At 35.2% G+C, this 19,988-nt stretch overlaps 3 protein-coding genes across 5 annotated transcripts; 1 reads left to right on the top strand and 2 right to left on the bottom strand.

Moving 5' to 3' along the window:
* Window positions 1–1,245: 1,245 nt before the first annotated feature.
* LOC105156703 (flavonoid 3',5'-methyltransferase) lies at window positions 1,246–2,799 on the bottom strand. Its single transcript, XM_011072919.3, has 5 exons — window positions 2,658–2,799; window positions 2,459–2,544; window positions 2,198–2,342; window positions 1,906–2,037; window positions 1,246–1,667 (listed from the first exon to the last, which is right to left on the bottom strand). The coding sequence occupies exons 1-5, from the start codon at window positions 2,706–2,708 to the stop codon at window positions 1,377–1,379; spliced, it is 705 nt and encodes a 234-aa protein (XP_011071221.1). The 5' UTR covers window positions 2,709–2,799; the 3' UTR covers window positions 1,246–1,376.
* A 2,778-nt stretch (window positions 2,800–5,577) lies between these two features.
* Window positions 5,578–8,452, bottom strand: LOC105156702 (putative arabinosyltransferase ARAD1). The gene is made up of 4 exons (XM_011072918.3): window positions 7,705–8,452; window positions 6,753–7,046; window positions 6,577–6,672; window positions 5,578–6,125 (listed from the first exon to the last, which is right to left on the bottom strand). The coding sequence occupies exons 1-4, from the start codon at window positions 8,191–8,193 to the stop codon at window positions 5,709–5,711; spliced, it is 1,296 nt and encodes a 431-aa protein (XP_011071220.1). The 5' UTR covers window positions 8,194–8,452; the 3' UTR covers window positions 5,578–5,708.
* Window positions 8,453–10,561: 2,109 nt separating this feature from the next.
* Window positions 10,562–19,321, top strand: LOC105156701 (Zn-dependent exopeptidases superfamily protein). 3 transcript variants are annotated; one of them, XM_011072917.3, is made up of 21 exons: window positions 10,562–10,900; window positions 11,238–11,323; window positions 11,397–11,498; window positions 11,755–11,861; window positions 11,943–12,043; window positions 12,312–12,399; window positions 13,166–13,254; window positions 13,569–13,708; window positions 13,815–13,980; window positions 14,106–14,241; window positions 14,341–14,437; window positions 14,646–14,775; window positions 15,232–15,291; window positions 15,427–15,545; window positions 15,705–15,829; window positions 16,358–16,582; window positions 17,180–17,340; window positions 17,822–17,985; window positions 18,396–18,478; window positions 18,557–18,642; window positions 19,085–19,321. In XM_011072917.3, exons 1-21 carry the CDS (start codon window positions 10,685–10,687, stop codon window positions 19,226–19,228), a joined length of 2,625 nt encoding a protein of 874 aa, XP_011071219.1. In that variant the 5' UTR covers window positions 10,562–10,684; the 3' UTR covers window positions 19,229–19,321. The 3 variants fall into 3 exon arrangements, with proteins under 3 accessions (XP_011071219.1, XP_088732120.1, XP_088732122.1); XM_088875994.1 differs by lacking the exon at window positions 11,397–11,498; XM_088875996.1 differs by lacking the exons at window positions 10,562–10,900; window positions 11,238–11,323; window positions 11,397–11,498 and having other exon boundaries at window positions 11,755–11,857.
* The last annotated feature ends 667 nt before the right edge of the window (window positions 19,322–19,988 follow it).

The raw sequence follows: 19,988 nt of genomic DNA, 5'->3' as shown, positions 1-19,988 counted from the left end.
TGTTTGAAAAATTATAAAATTGTAACTTTTGAATACAAAAGGATAGCTCTCGTGCTATCAATGCCTCTGCCACTTTCCCATTCTAAGAACACGCTTCGATAGCCAAGCCAGATGCTGCCCTGAAGCTCCACGAGCAACCACCCAATGCCAAGTTCTTGACCTTTCGAAATGTGGCGCATTGACCTTAATAAGATCCGAAAAGGATGCTATCCACCTGGGGGGCTTGGATAGAGACTTAGCAGTCGGGAGAGCTTAAGACAAGCATGCCAAACAAAAATCTTAATTTTATTTGAGAGCTTGGCCTGCCATAGTTTCCGCCACCAAATGTGTTCATTCTGATGAAGGGAGCTAGAGCAAGACCAATCTTCAAGCGAGCAAGAAGGTGATCGATGCTACAAACTTTAAACAATCTATTATGCGAATAGTGCCAGATCGTCAAATCCTATATATTAGTTCTACTCAACAGAATACTAGAGATTAGATCACTATCAACTAGTCAAAATAGACATTTAAGATTTGAAAAATCCCAATCATGACAATTCGATGCACCACAAAGTAAAAGAATAAAATGAGATGAGTAGTTACCAAATTTTTAACGGAAAACAAATAATATTGTGCCTCTAAAAGGGCGAGGATACAAATGAGAAAACATAAAAAGACAAGGATCGGAGTAGGCCGGCTTACAATAAAAAAAAAACATGTCAGCTTTGTGGTCTTGGAGTTTACAAGCACGAATGAGTTACTTAAATTATGTGTGTTTGGATGTAAAGAGACAGTCCCACTACCACTCATCAGTCATCCCACATGGGCCGACGCCTTTCTTAAAGCCCGACCAAATGAAATAATGACAAAAGTAAATTAAGTTTGTCACACCATGCAGTTACATGTGTCGTGTTTTGGGCATGGGAATGGAACCTTGTCATTTCCTAAATTAGCCTCCCTATACCACTGTTCTATCTCAAATTAATGCCCGCTTCCTTCGTCACATATGGCGTTGTTACACATGCTGCTCACAATTTCTTCAAATGTCATTAGTAGAAAGGAAAATGATTTTTCAATTGTTTTTATTAATCATATCATGAGAAAATATAGCTAGGGTTTTTATTAAATTAGTAATAATATTCAATTTTTACTGATCTCATATCATTATTATTTATTTATTCTTTTTTAATAACGCAATATTTAACTGACCAGTATATATAAATTTAAATACATATGACGATACAAAGTAAAGATCAAAAGATGTGGAAAGAAACACACATATATATATATATAATTGAGGAGTAAGTAATTAATTGAGAAAATAACAACAAATGAACAGACAATAGGTATAATGTAATAGAGAGTACATGAGTAGCACATGTTGTAAGAAGAAGCTATTTAAGACGCTTGCAGAGAGTGAGTCCATCTCCAATGGAAAGTTGGGCCAATTCAATACGAGGATCTTGTGCTAAGAAGGTGTTCAATTTCATGATATGACCTCTGCACCCCTTCAAATAGTCTTGCATGTCATCATCCTCGGATGCTGCCACTGTCCCCGACCAAAGCGTGTTGTCGTAGGCCACGATTCCTCCGACTCTAACAAGCTTCAGCAGCTTCTCATGGTAGTTGATGTAGTTTTCTTTATCAGCATCCACAAATGCAAAATCAAATGTCCCTTCTTCGCCCTGCAACAATGTGTACATATATATATATGTATGTATGTATTCATCAAATTTAATTATATATAATGCAACGTCGTCCAAACACAACACACTCTGCAGATTTGTGGCTGCTGTAACAGAACATAACAAAACTATTTATTAATAATAATTAAGATTAATTTCAAAATTTCATTTCTTTAATTATTTAATTGTAATAACAGAAAAATGTTGTTAAGGCCGCATGCAGAAGACTAATAATTACCTTGGCCATGAGTTCGTCCATGACTGTGGTGGCATCAGACTGGATGAACTGAATTTTGTGCGCCATGTTTGCCTTGTGAATGAATGGCAATCCAGTCTCATACGCTTCTCTATCTGGATCAATAGCTATTATCTAGAGAAAAAGAAGAAGAAATTTTAAGAAAAATAATTTGTAATTAATTAATTAAGTAGTGCGTGGTATATATATAGCTTACTTTCTCATTAATTCTAAGTGTTTAGATTAATTACAATATCTTAATTAATAGTTAATGATGTTGTTATATAAATCTTACTTTGGCATCGTGAGGGAGAGAAAGAGCTGTGGTGAGAAGCGAGTAACCGGTAAAAACTCCAACTTCTATTGTTTTCTTGGCATTCATAATTTTCAAGAGCATGGACAGAAACTGACCCTCATCAGCAGTCACATTCATCAAGCTCCTGCACATACATCAATTTATAATACAATATTTCTATATATCAAGTCTGTAGATCCATTGGAAAACTTTGATTAAAACTTGTATTTGTTAGTAGTCTTAAAAATGTGATGAGGCTACCAAAATTGGTACTTGTGGACGGTGGCGCTTCTCAGTTCCTTGAGCTGCTCATGCTCTCTTGGGTAAGCGCTTGTTTCCAAAATGTACTGCAGTGTTAGTGGTCATTTATAAGAATAAAATAATATTATTTGATAAAGTCAAACACAACTCAAACAAGTAATAATTAGTATAAATTAAAAGAGATGGAAATTAAAGCTACCTTGGCGAGTGCCTCGTTTTGCAAAATGGTGGGTGAGAACTGGTCTTTCATTGTTGAAGGGAAGAGAGGAGATGTTGGAGTGGTAATTTGAATACAAAGATTTTTGCTTCTGGTGGAAGGCTTGTGCTTGTCCCTATTTATAATACGCGTGAACGCCTCTCAATTGGAAAAGGTCCAACCCAACTCAACTCTTAATTTAAAAAACCTCTACCAAACACCCCACTATGCTCTATAATTATTCAATCTTTATTTTTTGAAGTTGGTATGATGGTGAGTTAGTGAGTGATGGTGGTAGTCCCACCAGAATTGCATCTTGGAATCAGACTAGAGTTGAAATTACTACATTCACTGAAAGAAGATGCATTCCCTTACATTTGCCTTGATAATATTTGAAGACGTGCGTGAATCAAAGTTATGTTTGGTTACTATATATATTACTAGTTATCAAAGTAGAATAATTATTCCTGATTATAATCTATTGTTTCCTCATGAATTTGCATTCATTTAGAAAAACCATGATATTTAGTTATTACACTTTATTCCATTTGCTTGCTCGTTTCAACATTATTTTTTTACCAATTGAAGAATTATACCAATAAAATTTATTTACTTACAAAAACTTGTCAAGATATGTAAAATATGAACACTTGTCTATAATGCTCAACTTATTAATTTTGACATATAATACATAAAAAAACAAATTTTGTTTTTACTCTATCATCAATGTACATATTCTTACAAAAAAAAAATAAAAATTATTATTAAAATTTATATGATAATTGACTATAAAAAAAATTAAATAATTCATAAATTGATAGTTAATTTGTATCACGATCTAGACATATGTTTAAAAAGGAGAGAGAGAGAGAGAGAGAGAGAGAGAGAGAGAGAGAGAGAGAGAGAGAGAGAGGACATCTCAACGTCATTATTCTGAATTCAACAAAGTTTGGTGAGTTAACGAGTTGATGAAGTTGGTTTGAAATCCAATGAGCATAGCAGTTGATGCCCTGACAAATTATATTTTACTTTTTGGAAAATATATAAGTTTTATTCAAAATAATTTGTTCAAAGTTTGGGGCGCAGAAAAGGTCAACATGCTTTAATTGAGGTAAGTCAAAGTCTTCTCTCCCTCTCTTTATTTTTCTTCTTAATTTGTTGAAAATGCATAACTATGAACCCATAGCCCATGCTTCTTTATTTGAGTGGTGAGGTTAAATTTTACAATCAACTTTGAATTTAGATATTTAGTCTTTTTTTAATAATAATATTTTTATTTATTTATTTTAAATTATCAAACTATTTAAAAATATTTATATAATATATTATAATAATAGTAGGTTGCTTCAATTAAAAATAGTAATATATTTTAAAAAGATTAGGGATGCGTAAGATTTTAAACAAAAATTGAAATGGGAAGCAACCAAAGATCAATTTCTGGGAGACATATTTTTTTTTCCTGAAAATTTCTTGGAAAGTGAAAGAAATAGTTGTTTTTTTTTTTAAAATAATATATCAATTCAATCGGTATAACTAAGAATAACGAAATAAATTATAATAAATTCACATAAAAAAACTAAGAATAACGAAATAAATAACATAAATTCATAAAAAGTACTCATAACTTTTAATTTATAAAATTTGGAGAATTAAACTTACTAATACATTTTACTTTATAGCAATTCCAATGTATTTTTTTCAATTAAGAAAAATATATAAACTTAAGATGCAAAAGGTCCTTTGAACCAGAAATATATATGTAACTAAGGGCAGCAAAGTAAAATGTAGGTATATAATGCTAGTATGTTTTATTATGGGGATTTTATTTTTAATAAATAAAAATTAAAATGATTAAGATGAAAGTTGTTGGAATAAAAAATAGTTGCTACCAAACTAACTATAGTTTAATGTTTCCAATAAGTTATCCATTTATGGGGCAACCGTACCAAAGTTATTCCCCCAACTGAAGCTTGAATCATGAGGAGTTGGTGATGTCAAATTTTCACATATAATCAATCCCTAATCAAATATTTAAGAATTAATATAGTTTCGTATGCTGCAATAAGTCAACTCTCAATGTGAAGAGTTGACAGTAATTTATTGAGAAATCAAATAATGGTTACTTTATGAAAAGATAAATACATTAATGGGTAGTTTATTTCATGCTAATTAATCTACTTATTTTTCTTTAATTACATACTATATTATATTATATCTCGGACCAAATATACTATATAAATTATATTAGGACTTAAAATAAATTTATTTTTTTGTTAAGGTGTAAGGTTATTTTTGTCAATTCAAATTGATTTTCTAAAATGGAGAGGGGGTATTTGATGATTTTAATAGCATATGGGTGTGTTACTGAATAATAGAGGCTAAATAAATTTAACCGTTTAATATTTTCCAATATATAATCAAATTATTGGGCCAACAAAAGTTATTCCTCAAAGTGAAGCTCCAATCATCAATAAATTAGCCACTTATGATTAACAATTAATTATTATAAAATAGATGATGACGAAAAAGTAAATTTCACTATCTGTAACTTGGTAAAACCAGCCAAGTTTTTTTTAAAAAAAATTAAGAGCGATAAATTATTATTTTTTAAATAAATTAATTATAATAATCAATATTAAATTTTTATACCTAGCAATAATAGACAACTATAAGTCCATAACAATCATATACCAATTTCCTTCCCACAATCAATGAATTAGATAATCATTATTTCCTTGCCAATGAAATCTCACATTCGAGGTTATAACTCACAAGTACTGATGAATATCTTAAATCACTTTGTTCAACCTTACTATACTTGGTCTATATATCGGAGTGTGTGTGTGTGTGTGTGTGTTTGTTCTGTCAAATGCAGCGGGCTCAGCTCAAATATTAATAAACAAGCAGTAAATGTGCTCCCAAATGAATTCTGGAACCAAAGCTTTTCTTGCAGCTCTTTTGAAGGATTCATGTGCTTCTGATTTCCTCTATACATATCTAGGGATCGTTTACAAGAATGAAAATATGAATGTACAATATTACAAAATCAAGCCACTATCTCCACCAATCTGGTATTTTCAGCCTTCTACTCCGGTGTACAGCAAGATTAACTGCAGGTACCTTCTGCTTAACCTGTCTCCAAATCATATTCACAGCATCATCCTTCTTTGGGGGGTACTGGAATTCAAAGTGATGAGAAATGTTTCTAAGCCGGGACCACATTTTAACCCATTTATCTTTTGGAAACTTCCTGAGCTCACTGACCATATAGCCTGGTTGCAGTGCCTCATTATCTGAGAAGAAGATGGAGAACTCCTTGTAGTCTAATTCATTTTCAAACGGTAGCTCAATTCTGTCACTCACAATAACAGGAACACAGTGGCTCACAATAGCATCAAATAGACGGCAAGATGATGGAGTATCACCGGCTGGATGGAGACAGAACTTTGACAAACGCATTTGTTCAGCAGACTATTGCAAGCAAAAGAAATATGAGTGTGAGATGGAAAATCGAAGCCCGGCAAAGATTTCAAAGATGTAACTTCATATTGGAGCTGAAACAACTCTACAGAATAGGTCCTTGTCTTCTTCAAAGGAACAATGTTAGACATTTCTTACTTCAGTTTTCACAATGCAATAGGATTTCAGCAGATCAGACACTAGAACGATTCATCAGTAAATTTAGGAGAAAAGAAAATAATTTGCAAGAGTCAGTATGATGCATTAAACTTGCATGTAACCATAAACCGGATATGGATTTGAAAGGATCCGCTGTAAACTGAAGAGGAAGAAGAAACCAGTGCCTAACCATACAATTTCAAGATCAATTATAATAAAAGTGCAGCTGCTTATACACCTGAATTTATACAGTTGTCCCATGGTTAACAAATTTTAGATGGAAAGAATAATTGTTAAGACTTACAGCTTTGAAGCCTTCTTGTGATGCATAGGCCTCCTCATATATGACATCTTTTGTACCTTTTAACATCTTCTGCAGTTGAGCACGAATTTTTCCCTCCTGCCACATTAGTATGTCAGAAATTTATACTGCTTCAATAAACAAAGTGGGAAGATGATATAAAATTAGGATTGGCATACATCTTTTCTCTTAGTCCTCCCACGGAAGAAGAGAAGTGTGTGACGAGACTCATATGGATCTTTATCATCTTCAGTATCATATGACTCCACCATGTGTAGGTAGGGGGCAACAACATCTTTCGCTAGTCTAGAAATGTTCATTATACGACCAAAATCAGAAACAATGAATATGGATGCATTAACTTCATGACGATACTGTCTGAAAGCATTTGGATGATGCAGGGGAATTACATGGTCCCGTCCGCCAGACCTTTTCCAATAATCGGATGCTCTTAAAATATTGACTATCTCGAGCTACAGTGAGAAGAAAAGGTTATCAGCTCTGTAGAAAGAGAAGAAGATTGACATAGAAACCCATACAGCCAAATAAATTACTCCTAATTTCATCTTTTAGTGAATGATCATACCAAAACAGATGGGAGAAAGGCAACAAGAAGTGCAGCTACTTTGGGTGAGTGCTTACACAACTTGGTTTGGAACTATTTAAATGAGCCATCTCCCAGTTTTACAAATTCATTGCACAAGATTCACCAAGCAGTTGACGAAGAAAGAAATAAAGCAATCAAGACAAATTCATCCAGCAGAAACAACAGTAAGGTGGCAACTAAGCTTAACCATATTAATTTTGCAGAAACTACAGTAATGTGGCAACTAAAGCTTCTAACAAAACAACATTAATTTCAAATAGCGTTACTTCCTGGAACCACACAGCACTAATTAAAATCCATAAATCAAAATCTAAATCAATGACCATGAAGGCAATATTCACCTACAACGACCTCCAGCATTCAAGTTACTTTTTCAGAGAAAGCAAACAGTTAAAATATTTGCTCGTCGATACAATTATTTCAAGAAAATCTTAACAATAGGTAGAAAAATAATCATAATTCCAGCAGGCAAACTAAGATAAAAGGCAATGGTACCCAGAAAAAAGGAAAAAGGAAACGCAGACCTGCAATTTCTCATCAACTGTATTCGACTCCTTCATGTTGTGGACATAAACATTGAGACTAAAAGACGAGAAGAAGGGCACAAAAAAGACGTCAGCTGAGTCCGGATCCGAAACCCGGACCGCGTCCCTAGTCAACCCGGACTCATCATTTCCCTCGTGTAAAAGGGAGGCCATCATCCAGTACTCCACACTGTGCTGCCTACGGAGGCCGTCATTCCACCTCCAGGCTGGATAATTGGCCGCAGTTACCGAAGTATTTTCGGGAAAAGAGGCGTCCAATAAGCCGGCATTGAAACGAGGCGGCAAATCGTACATGTAGACGCGGAGAGGAGGGGACGCGGTGCGGCAGGCCGTAACGTTATTGAGCTGGGGGAAGAAGGAGAGGATCTGGGATTTGTAGTCGACGGTTCCGGAAAGGAGTAACGAGAGAAAGAGTAGGGGAATGCATATGGACAAGGCAACGAGAGCCCTTTTGATCGATTTTCGCATTTATTTGGATGTGGGTTCTCAATGTGCGTAAAGAGGAGCAAGAAGTGAGCTTCTTGGATGAGAATAGTGGATTTTGGAAACAAAAAATGAAGGAAAGATGGATGTATAAATAAAGTTTATGATGATGAAATGCGAGCGAAACTTGGATAGAGAAGATCTGATGCGTCTGTATAGCAGCATTCTTGGGATCATGAAACATCCTTTTTGCTTAACATATTCACTTCACGTATAGCGAAATAATAGGAAAACCATTTCTGCTCATTCTTAAAACCTTGCCAACACCCCAACATTCAGGTTCACTGTAATGGAAACTAATGGACCTAGCCCAATAATGTTTTTTTTCTTTTTTATCACAGATCATATAAATTGGGCTTAACTCATCATTAGGACGTCTTTCTATTCTATTTCTACCCCATACATCACACTTTATTCCGGTGATATGATTCTGATATTATTCTTTTTATCTTTATATTTTTCACCTAAAGTTGGAACGTTTTAAAATTTATTCCACTCTCAGTTCACCAATGTTGTAGTTTCTAATATGTCTGTGTAGAGTGTGATGTTGAAGCCTGGAATTAGTATGCAACACCGTAAGCATCTGTTTTAAATTCAATTCAACTCATGCACATCATGCATTTTGCTTTTAATCTGCTATTTTTTCCTTATATCATCAATATCATTTTTCACTACAATGCATGTATTCATTGTTCCTCAAAACTACTAAGATCAGTCAATACTAATACATTAACAATAAATTCATCTTACCAAGACCACATACCAATCTATAATACATCTAACTCAAAACCCTGCTTCAAGATTTTTGGATTTTGAGAAATTGTACATGTAGAAATTCAAAATACAATGCCATCTATATTAGACTTGGTGAAGCCGAAACCGCTAGGCCTAGTCTAGGTTTTCAGATCTTTAAAAGCCATTCCTTTAGGGGATGAAGTCCTATAGTGAACCGCCTGTTCACAAGGATACTTGTAGAGCATGGCAACAAGGCATAGGAGGCTGTCATAGCCTTTTAGCTTGGACTAGGATTAGCGTGGCACTTGCCCTTTCATCCCTAAACTCTGCTTAAACCGGATTTCATACTCTAAGAAATTTAGTGCCCGAGGGAAAGAATAGGCAACTATTAAAGTAAGGATCGGTGGGAATAGGACTAACTTTCTTTACGTAACAAATTCAACAAGAAAGTCCTCTAGGCCTGATGGTCACGTTGGCTTGTGGAGTTCAAATGATCAAGAGAAATTAAGTTAAGCCCTCCAAACATTCTTTAGAGTTTTGTACATTACCTGTATTCGATTTCTCAAGAGTAGGATTACGAAATTCTTTAGCAGTAAAGGAACATCAAAAATAGCAGCAACCAAATGGTGTTTGTCTAGTGACCAACTGTGGTTGATGCAGGGAAGAACAAATGTTTAATTTGTTATTTACGTGCTTAAAAAAAACAAATTATTTTTAATTAAATAAATCAAATGACATGTTAAGAACAAAATAAACAAATCAAATAATTTTTACAATTTTATTTATTTTTAGTCAAATCAAATAATTTGTACACTTTTTTTTTTTTTATATTTTTACTCAAAAGATTATTTTAATTTGTTACTAACATGAATTAAACATGAAATGCACAACTTTATTAACATGAATGAAACATGAAATGAATGCACAACTTTATTAGCATGAATTAAACATGAAATGCACAACTTTATTAACATGAATGAAACATGAAATGTACAACTTTATTTTAATTGCAATTAGAAGAAAATTTTATAGAACAAATATTTCTAAAATATAATTTGTATAAGTTATGGTCTAATTACTTTTTGTTTTGGTTTGGCGGGTAAATATTTTTAGGAAAGAGCTGCTCCTAAAGTTAGAAGTGTTAAAAGTTATTGGAAGTGTAGAGTGTGAGGTTGAAGCATGGAATTAGAATCAAACACTGCACTGCAACCATCTCTTTCTCTAAATAATACAAATAAGAATCCTTTCGCTTTTAATGTTTTTTTGTCTATTCAACAAATTCAAAACAATAACGCAATAAATTTGAAAATATAATTTCAATCCCTTTTTAAAAAATAATTATTATGAGTTTTGACCTGTCATCACTATTAAGTGCAAACTTAAATTACAAATGAAAATCTAAGACGGAATTCATAAAAATCAAAGTAAGCAAATTTGACACGAAAGTAAAACTACCACTTTTTCTCATTTTCTTGATTTCACCATATATTATGACACGCCCTCCTCGTCCCTGTGCAAATTATTATGTTTTTATGGGATTGAAAAGAAAAAAGGAAAAATAGTTGGTGGTGAGCATGGGCCCGTAAATGGGTCCAGAACAGAAATATTTAAATGGGGAGATGGAGAGAGAAGAGTGTTGTCCCCATAGGCAAACTCAGAGTGTGACTACAACCACCACCGAGAACTACTGTTCTGTTTCTCTCCAACTTATTATTATAAGCCTATATACAATCTGAAAAACATGGCCTTGCTCCGCCTGACCTCTGCCGATATCAAAGGATTCAAACTTCTTTTCTTTCTCCTCATTCTCTGCGGACTCATATCTTACCTCGTATACAACGTCGTTCACATGAAGTTCGTCACGCCTCTCGGGGTTGACGCACCGCTGGATCGATTCTCCGAAGCCAGAGCAATCGACCATGTCCGCGTGCTCGCGGAAGATATCGGCAATCGCCAGGTCAGCAACCACCTCCTCTCTCTTCTTATCTGTAATTTCTCGATTTCCGCGTGCACCGTTGTTTTGCTTCTGTTTGAATTTGTTTTTCTGTTGGCATGATTGAGGCGTCTTCTGAAGATGGTCATCAAGATAGAATTGCTTGCAGATTAGGGAGTGAAGAAATTCAATGCATTTATGATATTTCTTTGACTTTTTTCTTTCTTCTTTTTGTGTGTGTGTGTGTGTGTGTGTTATGGTAGTCTTTTGAAGAATGAATATTCGTGTGTGTTTAATTTTATTGTGGTTTCTCTTCATAAGTGACTACTTCTTTTGTTAATAAATAGTCCATGAAATACAGGAGGGGACTCCAGGTCTGAGACAGGCAGCTGTTTACATCAAAACACAGTTAGAACTGATAAAAGAACGAGCTGGACCAAATGTCAGGTTGGTGTACCATAGATAGTCAAGGTTGTCGATGTATAGAATTTAATTTCCTTATTTGGGACTTTTTTTGCAGGATAGAGATAGAAGAAACCGTTGTTAATGGCTCCTTCAATATGATATTTTTAGGACACAGCATATCTCTAACTTATAGAAATCATACGAATATTCTTATAAGGTACTCTACATAATTTATTTGTGGTCTCTTTTAATTGTATGTTACTCGTTTCAAAGTTCAAGCAGTTCTTCAAGATCATAGTTATTTTACTAACAAAAGAGAGTGTGGAGTCAGCTCAATGTAATTTGAGGTTTCCATTATTACATATGCCAAGGGGCTGTTAGGCAATTAACATGCAAAATAATGTTCTTTCGTTTAGCTACTTCCTAGAAAAATTGCATTTTCAACAACTAATATGACTTGGATCCACTTGCAGGATTTCATCGGTTGATTCTCAAGAGACTGACCCATCAGTTTTATTGAATGGTCATTTTGATACCCCACCAGGTTCCCCAGGAGCTGGTGATTGTGGATCATGTGTTGGTGTGTTACAACCTAATATTTCTAGCTTTTGAATAAGATGCATAAGTTTGGACTTAGTTTTTGTTATTCCTTCTTCCATAGCTTCATTGCTTGAGCTTGCAAGGCTTACTGTTGATTCTGGTTGGATTCCTCCCCGGCCAATAATATTCCTATTTAATGGAGCTGAAGAATTGTTTATGCTGGTGAGAATTCATAATTAACTAATTATGTGCTTTAACTTGTATGATGTCTTGCTCTATGGCTAGTCTTTATTGGTCTCCATGAGTAGGTATACTTTACAATCATAAACGCAGTAAACTTCTCTTTGTTGAATCACTTTTTTGCTTTTGTTACAAATATTTGTGGATCACGAAATCAAACTTGTGGGAATGAGTATGAGATAAGACTGTTCTTTAGATGAAAAAATTGTGAGTACCACAATTAAAACCTATTTTTCTTATGATATTTCAGGGTTCACATGGTTTCATGACGTCGCATAGATGGCATGATACAGTTGGAGCTTTTATTGATGTTGAGGCATCTGGGACGGGAGGCTTTGGTAAATTATTTGAACTAGCTGTGTATGGAATTGAAAATGTCCTAAAGTACCATAAGTATGTCTGCAGTGAGTGCATTCACTTTTTCCTTAAATTTGCTGTAAACCCTTAATCGAAGAGGGAAAACCGTAGAAAAACAATTATGTGGTCAGGGAAGATAAACTATAGATAATGTCCAGTCACTACATTATTATGCTTCTTACTCCTAAACTTCCTTTTCGCTTCTGGTTTTCCTTTTAAAAAAAAAATGATATAATGATCACTTTCCGCTGAAAGGCACTGGAGTAGCATTATTACTTGATTACTTAATGCTGGAAACACATTCCCAAGGAACAAGTGTGTTGTTACACTTCTGCTGGCATTATCTGAGTAATGGTACAACTTTTGGATTAACAACTTACAAGAAGATTGATGGTACCAAAATGATGATTTCGTGTGTCCAAATTTCGCCAGTGTTTTATCACTTGAATAAGGTCTCCCTGCTCTATAGCTCCTTTTGTCTATTGCTAGAAATAAAAATGTCTAATCCATGCTATCTAATGTATTGAGGAGCATGTATATTATTCCTAAAAATACTGCATATGCACGAAAGACCTCTGTATACATATTCTCTGATATCCTAAAAATAAGCTTTCTTATTTTATTCTTCATGATGTACTCCGTTGCTATATTTGCCAACTTAAATTATCATCAAATATGACTTCATGCAATTGAATTGTTTCATGATCTTACTCTTTGTTGAGTTTTCTTATAATTCTTAATCAACAGACTTAGTGTGCCAATCTGGACCTGGATCTTGGCCTTCATATATTTATGCTCAGTCAGCTGTATATCCCATGGCAAATAGTGCAGCTCAGGTTTTGCTTTTCTTATCCATTTATCAATAAAAAGTTCTAGTTTTTCCAAACTGATCTAGTTTTTGTTATTCGGGGGGGAAAAATAGGTAGCTTTGAATTGTAATTCATCAATCCAGAGGTATTGAGATAGTAGTGCTGAAACACAAATATATTTTGGTTTATCTTTGTTGTATGTTGTTCTATTAGTATGTATACTTGCTGATTGCTCATAGCATACAGACATTGTTCCACTCTCTATTTCTCTTTCTCAGCTCTAAACTGTTTTATTTTTATACATTGTACTTAATCACTTTTTTTTTTTAATCCACTTTCAGGATTTTTTTGGGGCCGTTCCTGGTGATACAGATTACAGAATGTTTGCCAGAGATTATGGTGACATTCCTGGCTTGGATGTTATCTTCCTGCTTGGGGGTTATTATTACCATACCTCATCTGATACTGTGGAAAGACTATTGTATGCATCAACTGCTATTTTGGTACAGTTCACTGGATTTGTATTCTCAAAGTCGCATTTATTTTAAGTCCTTGCTTTAAATTGCATATAAATACTGTCAAATCAGACCAGGAAGCATACAAGCACGTGGGGACAATTTGTTTAGTTTGATGAAGGCTTTTGCCAATTCTTCTAAGTTATTAAATGCCCAAGAACGAGTTTCCTTTAGAGCTGCTGCCAGTGGGTCTGAAGGCGAGAGACCGATTTTCTTTGATTACTTATCACAGTACTTGGTATGCTGCAATCTTGGTCTTGGGTTTTAGTTGGCTAATAGTTACTATTAGAAAATGTGAATCTCTGTAGAAAGCAATACAATTAACATGCTACACTCTTCTGTTGATTTATAAATTTTATTCAGGTTGTTTACTCAAGCAGCCAAGCCATGGGTTTGCACAGTATTCCATTTGCCATCTTCCTCCTTATGCCATTTTTATTGCGCTTGTCAACTGGAAATTTAGTTTGTTCCTTCAGTGCCTACTTTGACTTTATTAAAGGTAATGAGCAATGTTAAACTCAAGAATAATGTGATAATCTGCCTCATGGTCCTCTTAAATCTCTTTGTTTTACCCTTCTTATTAATTGCTGTGATGCAGGGTTATTACACCATGCTAGTGGGGTTATACTTGCTATTATTTTTCCTGTAACTTTTGCTGTCCTGCGGTTGCTATTCTCTGGACATTCAATGAACTGGTATCATTCAGTCTCTTAATATTGCTTTTGTTTGATTGTATGGATTTATCCTCATGTCTTTTCTGTTTTAGTGTCAAATACTGTTGCCTTGTAGGAGTTTTGTTCCAAAAAATTTCTATGTTTCTTTCCTTCACTTACAGTTATCCTCTATTGTCGTCGTGGTAAGTGAGTCTTCTTAACCTTGTTTTTTTTATCTTGTTCAATGTAGGTTTGCTAATCCATGTTTGGCGTTTGCAATGTTTTTGCCATGCTCACTGGCTGGTCTACTGGTTCCAAGAGTTCTTTGGAAACAATTTTCTCTCTCCCAAGATGTTTCAGCTCTTGCATTATCACGGGAGGTGCATGCTTTTGCTTGAGTCCTATTTGATCTAGATACATGGATGTCACTTCCCTTTAGATGTGCTGATTTTGACCCTTAGTAAAGATTCTTCTTTGTTGATTTATGCTGACCTGCCCCCTACCTGGCCCTATCCACAGTCTTTCCTTCATCCCTGTGAATATTAACCTTTCTTAGGTGTGTTCATTTCTTCTTATGCAATCTATGAAAGAAGTTCCCAAGATCTAGCAAGTTTCCAAAGTAGATTTAAAGCATTTATTTTGGTGCTGAGCAGATATCTTACCGTCTGGTTTGATATCTGTCTAACAGGAAAAGGAAAACAGTAAAAAGCATCATGCGTGTCTATGTGTGACCATATTCAGCAGTTGAATCATGTGCTTCATGTTTACTGTCATTTTATTTTGGTCAAATTTTTCACTACTGAATCCATAAACAGATGATGTGATGTATTATGCAGGAATTGGTTGATGAAGCAAGGTTCTGGGGTGCATTTGGGTTCTACTCCTCCTTGACCTTGGTTTGTGAAATTCTTATTCTTTTTCTTTGTTTAATTTAATATGAATATGTAGATGGTTAAGGTACATACTTTTGTTTTCCTCCTAAAAACATTACTTTTGAAGGCTTAAGTTACTTACTGAACTTCTGACATCAGGCATATCTTGTATCTGGGCTGGGTGGAGGTTTTGTCACATTCATTGCATCATTGTTTATGCTTCCAGCATGGATCTCCTTCCGTTTATCAGTCAAGTTCTTTGGTCACCAATCTCTAAGGTGCTCGCTTAAGTATCTCTTTGGTCATGTTCTAATTGATTCTTTTCCTCTTTCTGTGCACATAATGTCACTTATGTAGGATAAACTTCCTCTGTCATATTCACACATTTTGATTTGTAGTTTATTGGCTTTGTAATATTTTCAAGACGTTTCTGTCAGGTCAACAGCATGCTATGTGGTCCCTTTGGTACCTTGCTTAATCTACTCCATTTACTTTGGCGGATTTTTTGCTATGTTCTTGATCGAGAAAATGGGCATGGCAGGCGCTCATCCACCTCCCTATGGTTAGTTATACACCTTCTTACTCCTTTATGATTGAAATTTTGAGAGGCTTGTAATATATTGCACTTTGTTTTGATTTCTCAACTGTAGCCCTAGCCATGTCTCGTTCATTATGCTTGCAGCATTTAATGCAAGACGCATTGTAAAGAAATATGAGTGCAAAGAGTCGTATGCTTGAGAGGATTTCCCTGCAATATTGATATGGGAAACCTACATGAGATGAATTTATATATTACTTCTTATATATCAGTTACTCTAACTATTTCCCATATATATAAGAAAATTTCTTCAGTGAACTGTGCTTCTAAGACCAGCAATGCAGCATAGATTTCCATCAAATCCCTCGGACAATTTTGCTTTTAGGAGCATTGATTTGCAACTGACATATTCTTCTGCACTTATTGTTTGCTATGCTATCATTGTGGTTGTAATGATCTCTACTACCCATTTTAGAAAATTAGAAGTCGAAACCCTATTGTAGGCTGAGAAGTGATTGTTATTTTACCCTCACATGTAGCAACCATTTGCAGGGTTCTTCGTTGCCGATGTAATTGTTGCGGCTGTCCTTGGATTAGTAACAGGCTGGTGCGTAGGTCCTCTTTTACCGGTTGTTGGGAAATGGTTGGCAAAATCATCAATTATCCAATTTTTGCTGCATGGTACCGTTCTTGCTTTGGCTGTATCATCACAATTCTTTCCATACAGCAAAGATGCACCTAAAAGGGTTGTTCTTCAGCACTCTGTTCGGACTATAGGTAATAATGGATCAGACCCATGTTTGTTTTCAATGTTTTAAGCTTCTATGAATACTTTTCTTGCTTGCATGAGTTGGGCTCTGATACTTTCAACAGCAGCTTGAGAGTTTTGCTTTTGTGTATAGGTGATCAGGATCATGTTATCCCAAAAGCGTGGGACTTGAGATAAATTCATTGATATCACCTATACCACCTTCAGTAATTGTCATATCTGGATGACAGCAAGATACTGGTGGACTATGGGTCTACCATAGAACTCAAGAATGCTAGGACTTGGAGATCTTGAAGCATGTTCCTAATAGTTTACATAATGAATAGCAGTGGTTTTCTATTCAGAAGTGTCTAATCCTTGTTATATTTTATAGTAAATTTAACCGTACTCGATTTGAAATCATAATTCGGGGGAAATTGCACTTTTAGTCCCACATGATAAGGTGTGTGTTGCACTATTTGGTCCCACAGTTTACAGGCTTAGCACATTTAGTCCCATAGGATAAATATTGTAGCAATTTTTTGTCCCAGTATAAAAATTGTGGCACATTTGGTCCAATATTTCCCCCATAATTCGTAACCAGCATTTAATTGTCTACTTGACAGGTGCAAATCAAATATTGGATGTTAGCTTTGATTTTGCTGTAGTTGACTCCAACTCCCTGATGTTTGTTTTCAAACATGCACCTGAGGTGGTGAAGAAAGTGCATGGTAATCGAGAATTAAGTTTTGACACTGCTAATCAGTCAGGTCCTGAAACATGGATGGTACTTCCTTAAACCCCTCATGTATCTTAGATTCTTGATGAAATGCGACTATCTTTGATGAAATATAAAAACAAGAACATAATTGGTACTTCTGAGTTTCCGAATGGATAATGTTGAATTCTGCTTATCAGAACAGAGCAGTTCTTCTCATATTGAACCAACAGTAAATGAGATTGGTATTCAGCATTAACTGCTTTTGGGTATTTATTGTTATAATTTTACATCATCTGAACAAATAAACATGTTTGAGAAAATCCTGGCTCGCATGGTACCACCTCCTTTAGAGGGCAGGGATATAAGTTGCTCTACTTTCGGAAGCTGTTACTCTATGCATATCATTGACATTGAATATCGAACATGTTCTGTACATATCCTCTGGCTACAATGCAGCTAGCTTCTCATTCAATGAACTTCTTTTGCAAAGTCACTTTCATGATTATATGGAATGGATGCATAAATTCAATTTTTTGTCCTTTTGCAGGGAATTTTTCCGATATCTGCTATGTTCTCAAGAACCTTGAAGTTTCCCACCAAAGCTGACGATATCTTGGAGCAATATAGATATTTCCCATATTTATCAACTGGCAAATCACAATTTACTTCTGTCGGGGGACCTCGGAGAGTCAATTTAGAATTTTCCTTGGGGTAAATTTTCTGAAATCATACACGGACAATGGATACTGCTCCATAGTCGACTAAAGATTTTACCTCCAATATTATAGATGTTTCCCACTTTTATCAACTGACAAATCACAATTTACTTCTGTTGGGGGACCTCGTTGAGTCAACTTAGAATTTGGGTAAATTTTCTGAAATCATACATGGATAATGAATTGATACTGCTACTAGTGGACTAAAGCTTTTACCTCCAATATATCAAGAGAGCTCATCCTTAATTTGCTTTACTGATTTTGGTGTTCTATTCCTAATCATCCGTTCGTTTGAGTTCTTGCAGGACCTTGACCACATTTTAAGTTAGCACCAACTATTTTACCAATATATTCCTAAACTGTTTTGTTTTGACATTTGACTTTTCATGTATCATTTTCTCTCAGTTCTTCAAAGGAGGTGTGGGTTGCAGTCCTTAACATCACAGGTCCATTGTCAAATTGGTCATTTGCAAATAATAAGCTTCCAGGTGATTAGAATTCCTTTGGCTCAATCCTGATATCATTTCTCTCTTGCAAATGCTTAATTTTGTTTGAATCTTTCACAGCTCCTCTGAAAGTCGGTAATGGGCCACCATCGTACATATGTAGATTGAGTGGTGCAAGCCATGAAAACTGGAACTTCTGGTTGGAGGTAAAATTTCAAAATTTCTAGGCTTTTGCAATCAACCTTTTTGCCGCTTCCTTAACATAATCATCACTATCCAAGTACATGTGACCATTATAGGTGGTATTGTAGTTATATAATGAGCGGGCGTTTACATGTTACTACGTGGTCAATAATATCAAAGAACGCACACTTGCTTAAATAATATGCCAGAATCTGAATCTAGTTCCTACTAGTTCCATAAAACCAGGCACGCGGTGGACTTAGTTTCAAGGTCCATGGACAAAATATCTGCAATGGACTTAGTTTCATTATCCATGAACTAAGTTTTATTTTATGTTGTATGCCTGAATAGAAAAATTTAGGGCTTAAAGCATGATTATTGTTGGAGGTTACTGTAAATTTATAGCTTTCGACGAATTTGTAGCATTTAGCTTTTTCTGATCCCAGTTTGATTTGAACTCTGCAGGCCAACAGTTCTGAAGCTTTGAGGGTGGATATTGCTGTAGTAGACCAACATTTAACAGAGTCAGCGGAGAAGTTGAAAGGCCTTTTTCCAAGTTGGATGGATGTCACTGCCTTCACAAGTTTCATGTCTTCCCATGTCTTCTAATTTGATGTGCTCTCATTTACCCTGTTTTATCCGTGTACCGTGGAAACAATTTTGTGGATAAGTTTTGCTCAATGAAATTCTGATGCTTTAAGATTTCAAGTCTCACCACTTACAGAATATAATTCTTCTGGTTTTTGTCGGGCTTCATTCATAAATGGACACCTACTACTTGATCATGAAGCTGCCGCCTATTCTCTTGTACCAAAACAAAAAGCGGGCTATTATCTCAATAATATTTCTACCCATGATTTCCCTTACAAAAATCCAAGCACATAAGAGAATATGGGGCAGTTTACGGCACCTGCGTAGGATTATCGGGATAGGTCGTGACCAACACCCTGCCCTGCTGGAGCTGGTGTTTCAAGAATTGTAGCATAGCAACTGATGATGGGGTTATATATGATTCGTTAAGTTGTCAACTGCTTGAAATGTATAAATCTTGAAATCAATTTCCTTTGTGAAAACCCTCTGAACAAAGTACTGCTTGAAGTCGCTGCAAAGAAAGGATTGGGGTATAATTGATTCTCATGGAGCAGATCGATCCACTTAAATTTTGCAACAATTAATAATTATATATGCTGACATGTTTCATTTTAGTTAGAGCATGAAGTTGCTCTACTATGAAGACTGAAATCCAAGTTGTGAAACGGATGAGTGATGCCCATCTAGACCAAACTGATTGGCCAGAAAGCATTGGGCAATACAGGAGCCCATTAATACAATAATGGGCGTTGGGCCCATTTTCAGTAGTTCTTTTAGA

The sequence above is a fragment of the Sesamum indicum genome, linkage group LG2 (genome assembly GCF_026168435.1).
Source record: "Sesamum indicum cultivar Baizhima isolate 11 linkage group LG2, ASM2616843v1, whole genome shotgun sequence".
Taxonomy (NCBI): domain Eukaryota; kingdom Viridiplantae; phylum Streptophyta; class Magnoliopsida; order Lamiales; family Pedaliaceae; genus Sesamum; species Sesamum indicum.
This window is presented reverse-complemented; position numbering and strand designations above follow the sequence as displayed.

What these genes read in the sequence shown, in the direction of transcription:
- LOC105156703 (XM_011072919.3), bottom strand. Translation starts at nt 2,708, where the DNA reads ATGAAAGACCAGTTCTCACCCACCATTTTGCAAAACGAGGCACTCGCC. An exon ending in GTCCACAAGTACCAATTTTG is followed by an intron (nt 2,343 to 2,458) that starts GTAGCCTCATCA and finishes ATGTATGTGCAG; the next exon opens with GAGCTTGATGAATGTGACTG. An exon ending in TGGACGAACTCATGGCCAAG is followed by an intron (nt 1,668 to 1,905) that starts GTAATTATTAGT and finishes ACATTGTTGCAG; the next exon opens with GGCGAAGAAGGGACATTTGA.
- LOC105156702 (XM_011072918.3), bottom strand. Translation starts at nt 8,193, where the DNA reads ATGCGAAAATCGATCAAAAGGGCTCTCGTTGCCTTGTCCATATGCATT. An exon ending in CAGTTGATGAGAAATTGCAG is followed by an intron (nt 7,047 to 7,704) that starts GTCTGCGTTTCC and finishes TTCTCACTGTAG; the next exon opens with CTCGAGATAGTCAATATTTT. An exon ending in GGAGGACTAAGAGAAAAGAT is followed by an intron (nt 6,673 to 6,752) that starts GTATGCCAATCC and finishes CTAATGTGGCAG; the next exon opens with GAGGGAAAAATTCGTGCTCA.
- LOC105156701 (XM_011072917.3), top strand. Translation starts at nt 10,685, where the DNA reads ATGGCCTTGCTCCGCCTGACCTCTGCCGATATCAAAGGATTCAAACTT. An exon ending in CTGAAGAATTGTTTATGCTG is followed by an intron (nt 12,044 to 12,311) that starts GTGAGAATTCAT and finishes ATGATATTTCAG; the next exon opens with GGTTCACATGGTTTCATGAC. An exon ending in TCTGGACATTCAATGAACTG is followed by an intron (nt 14,438 to 14,645) that starts GTATCATTCAGT and finishes TGTTCAATGTAG; the next exon opens with GTTTGCTAATCCATGTTTGG.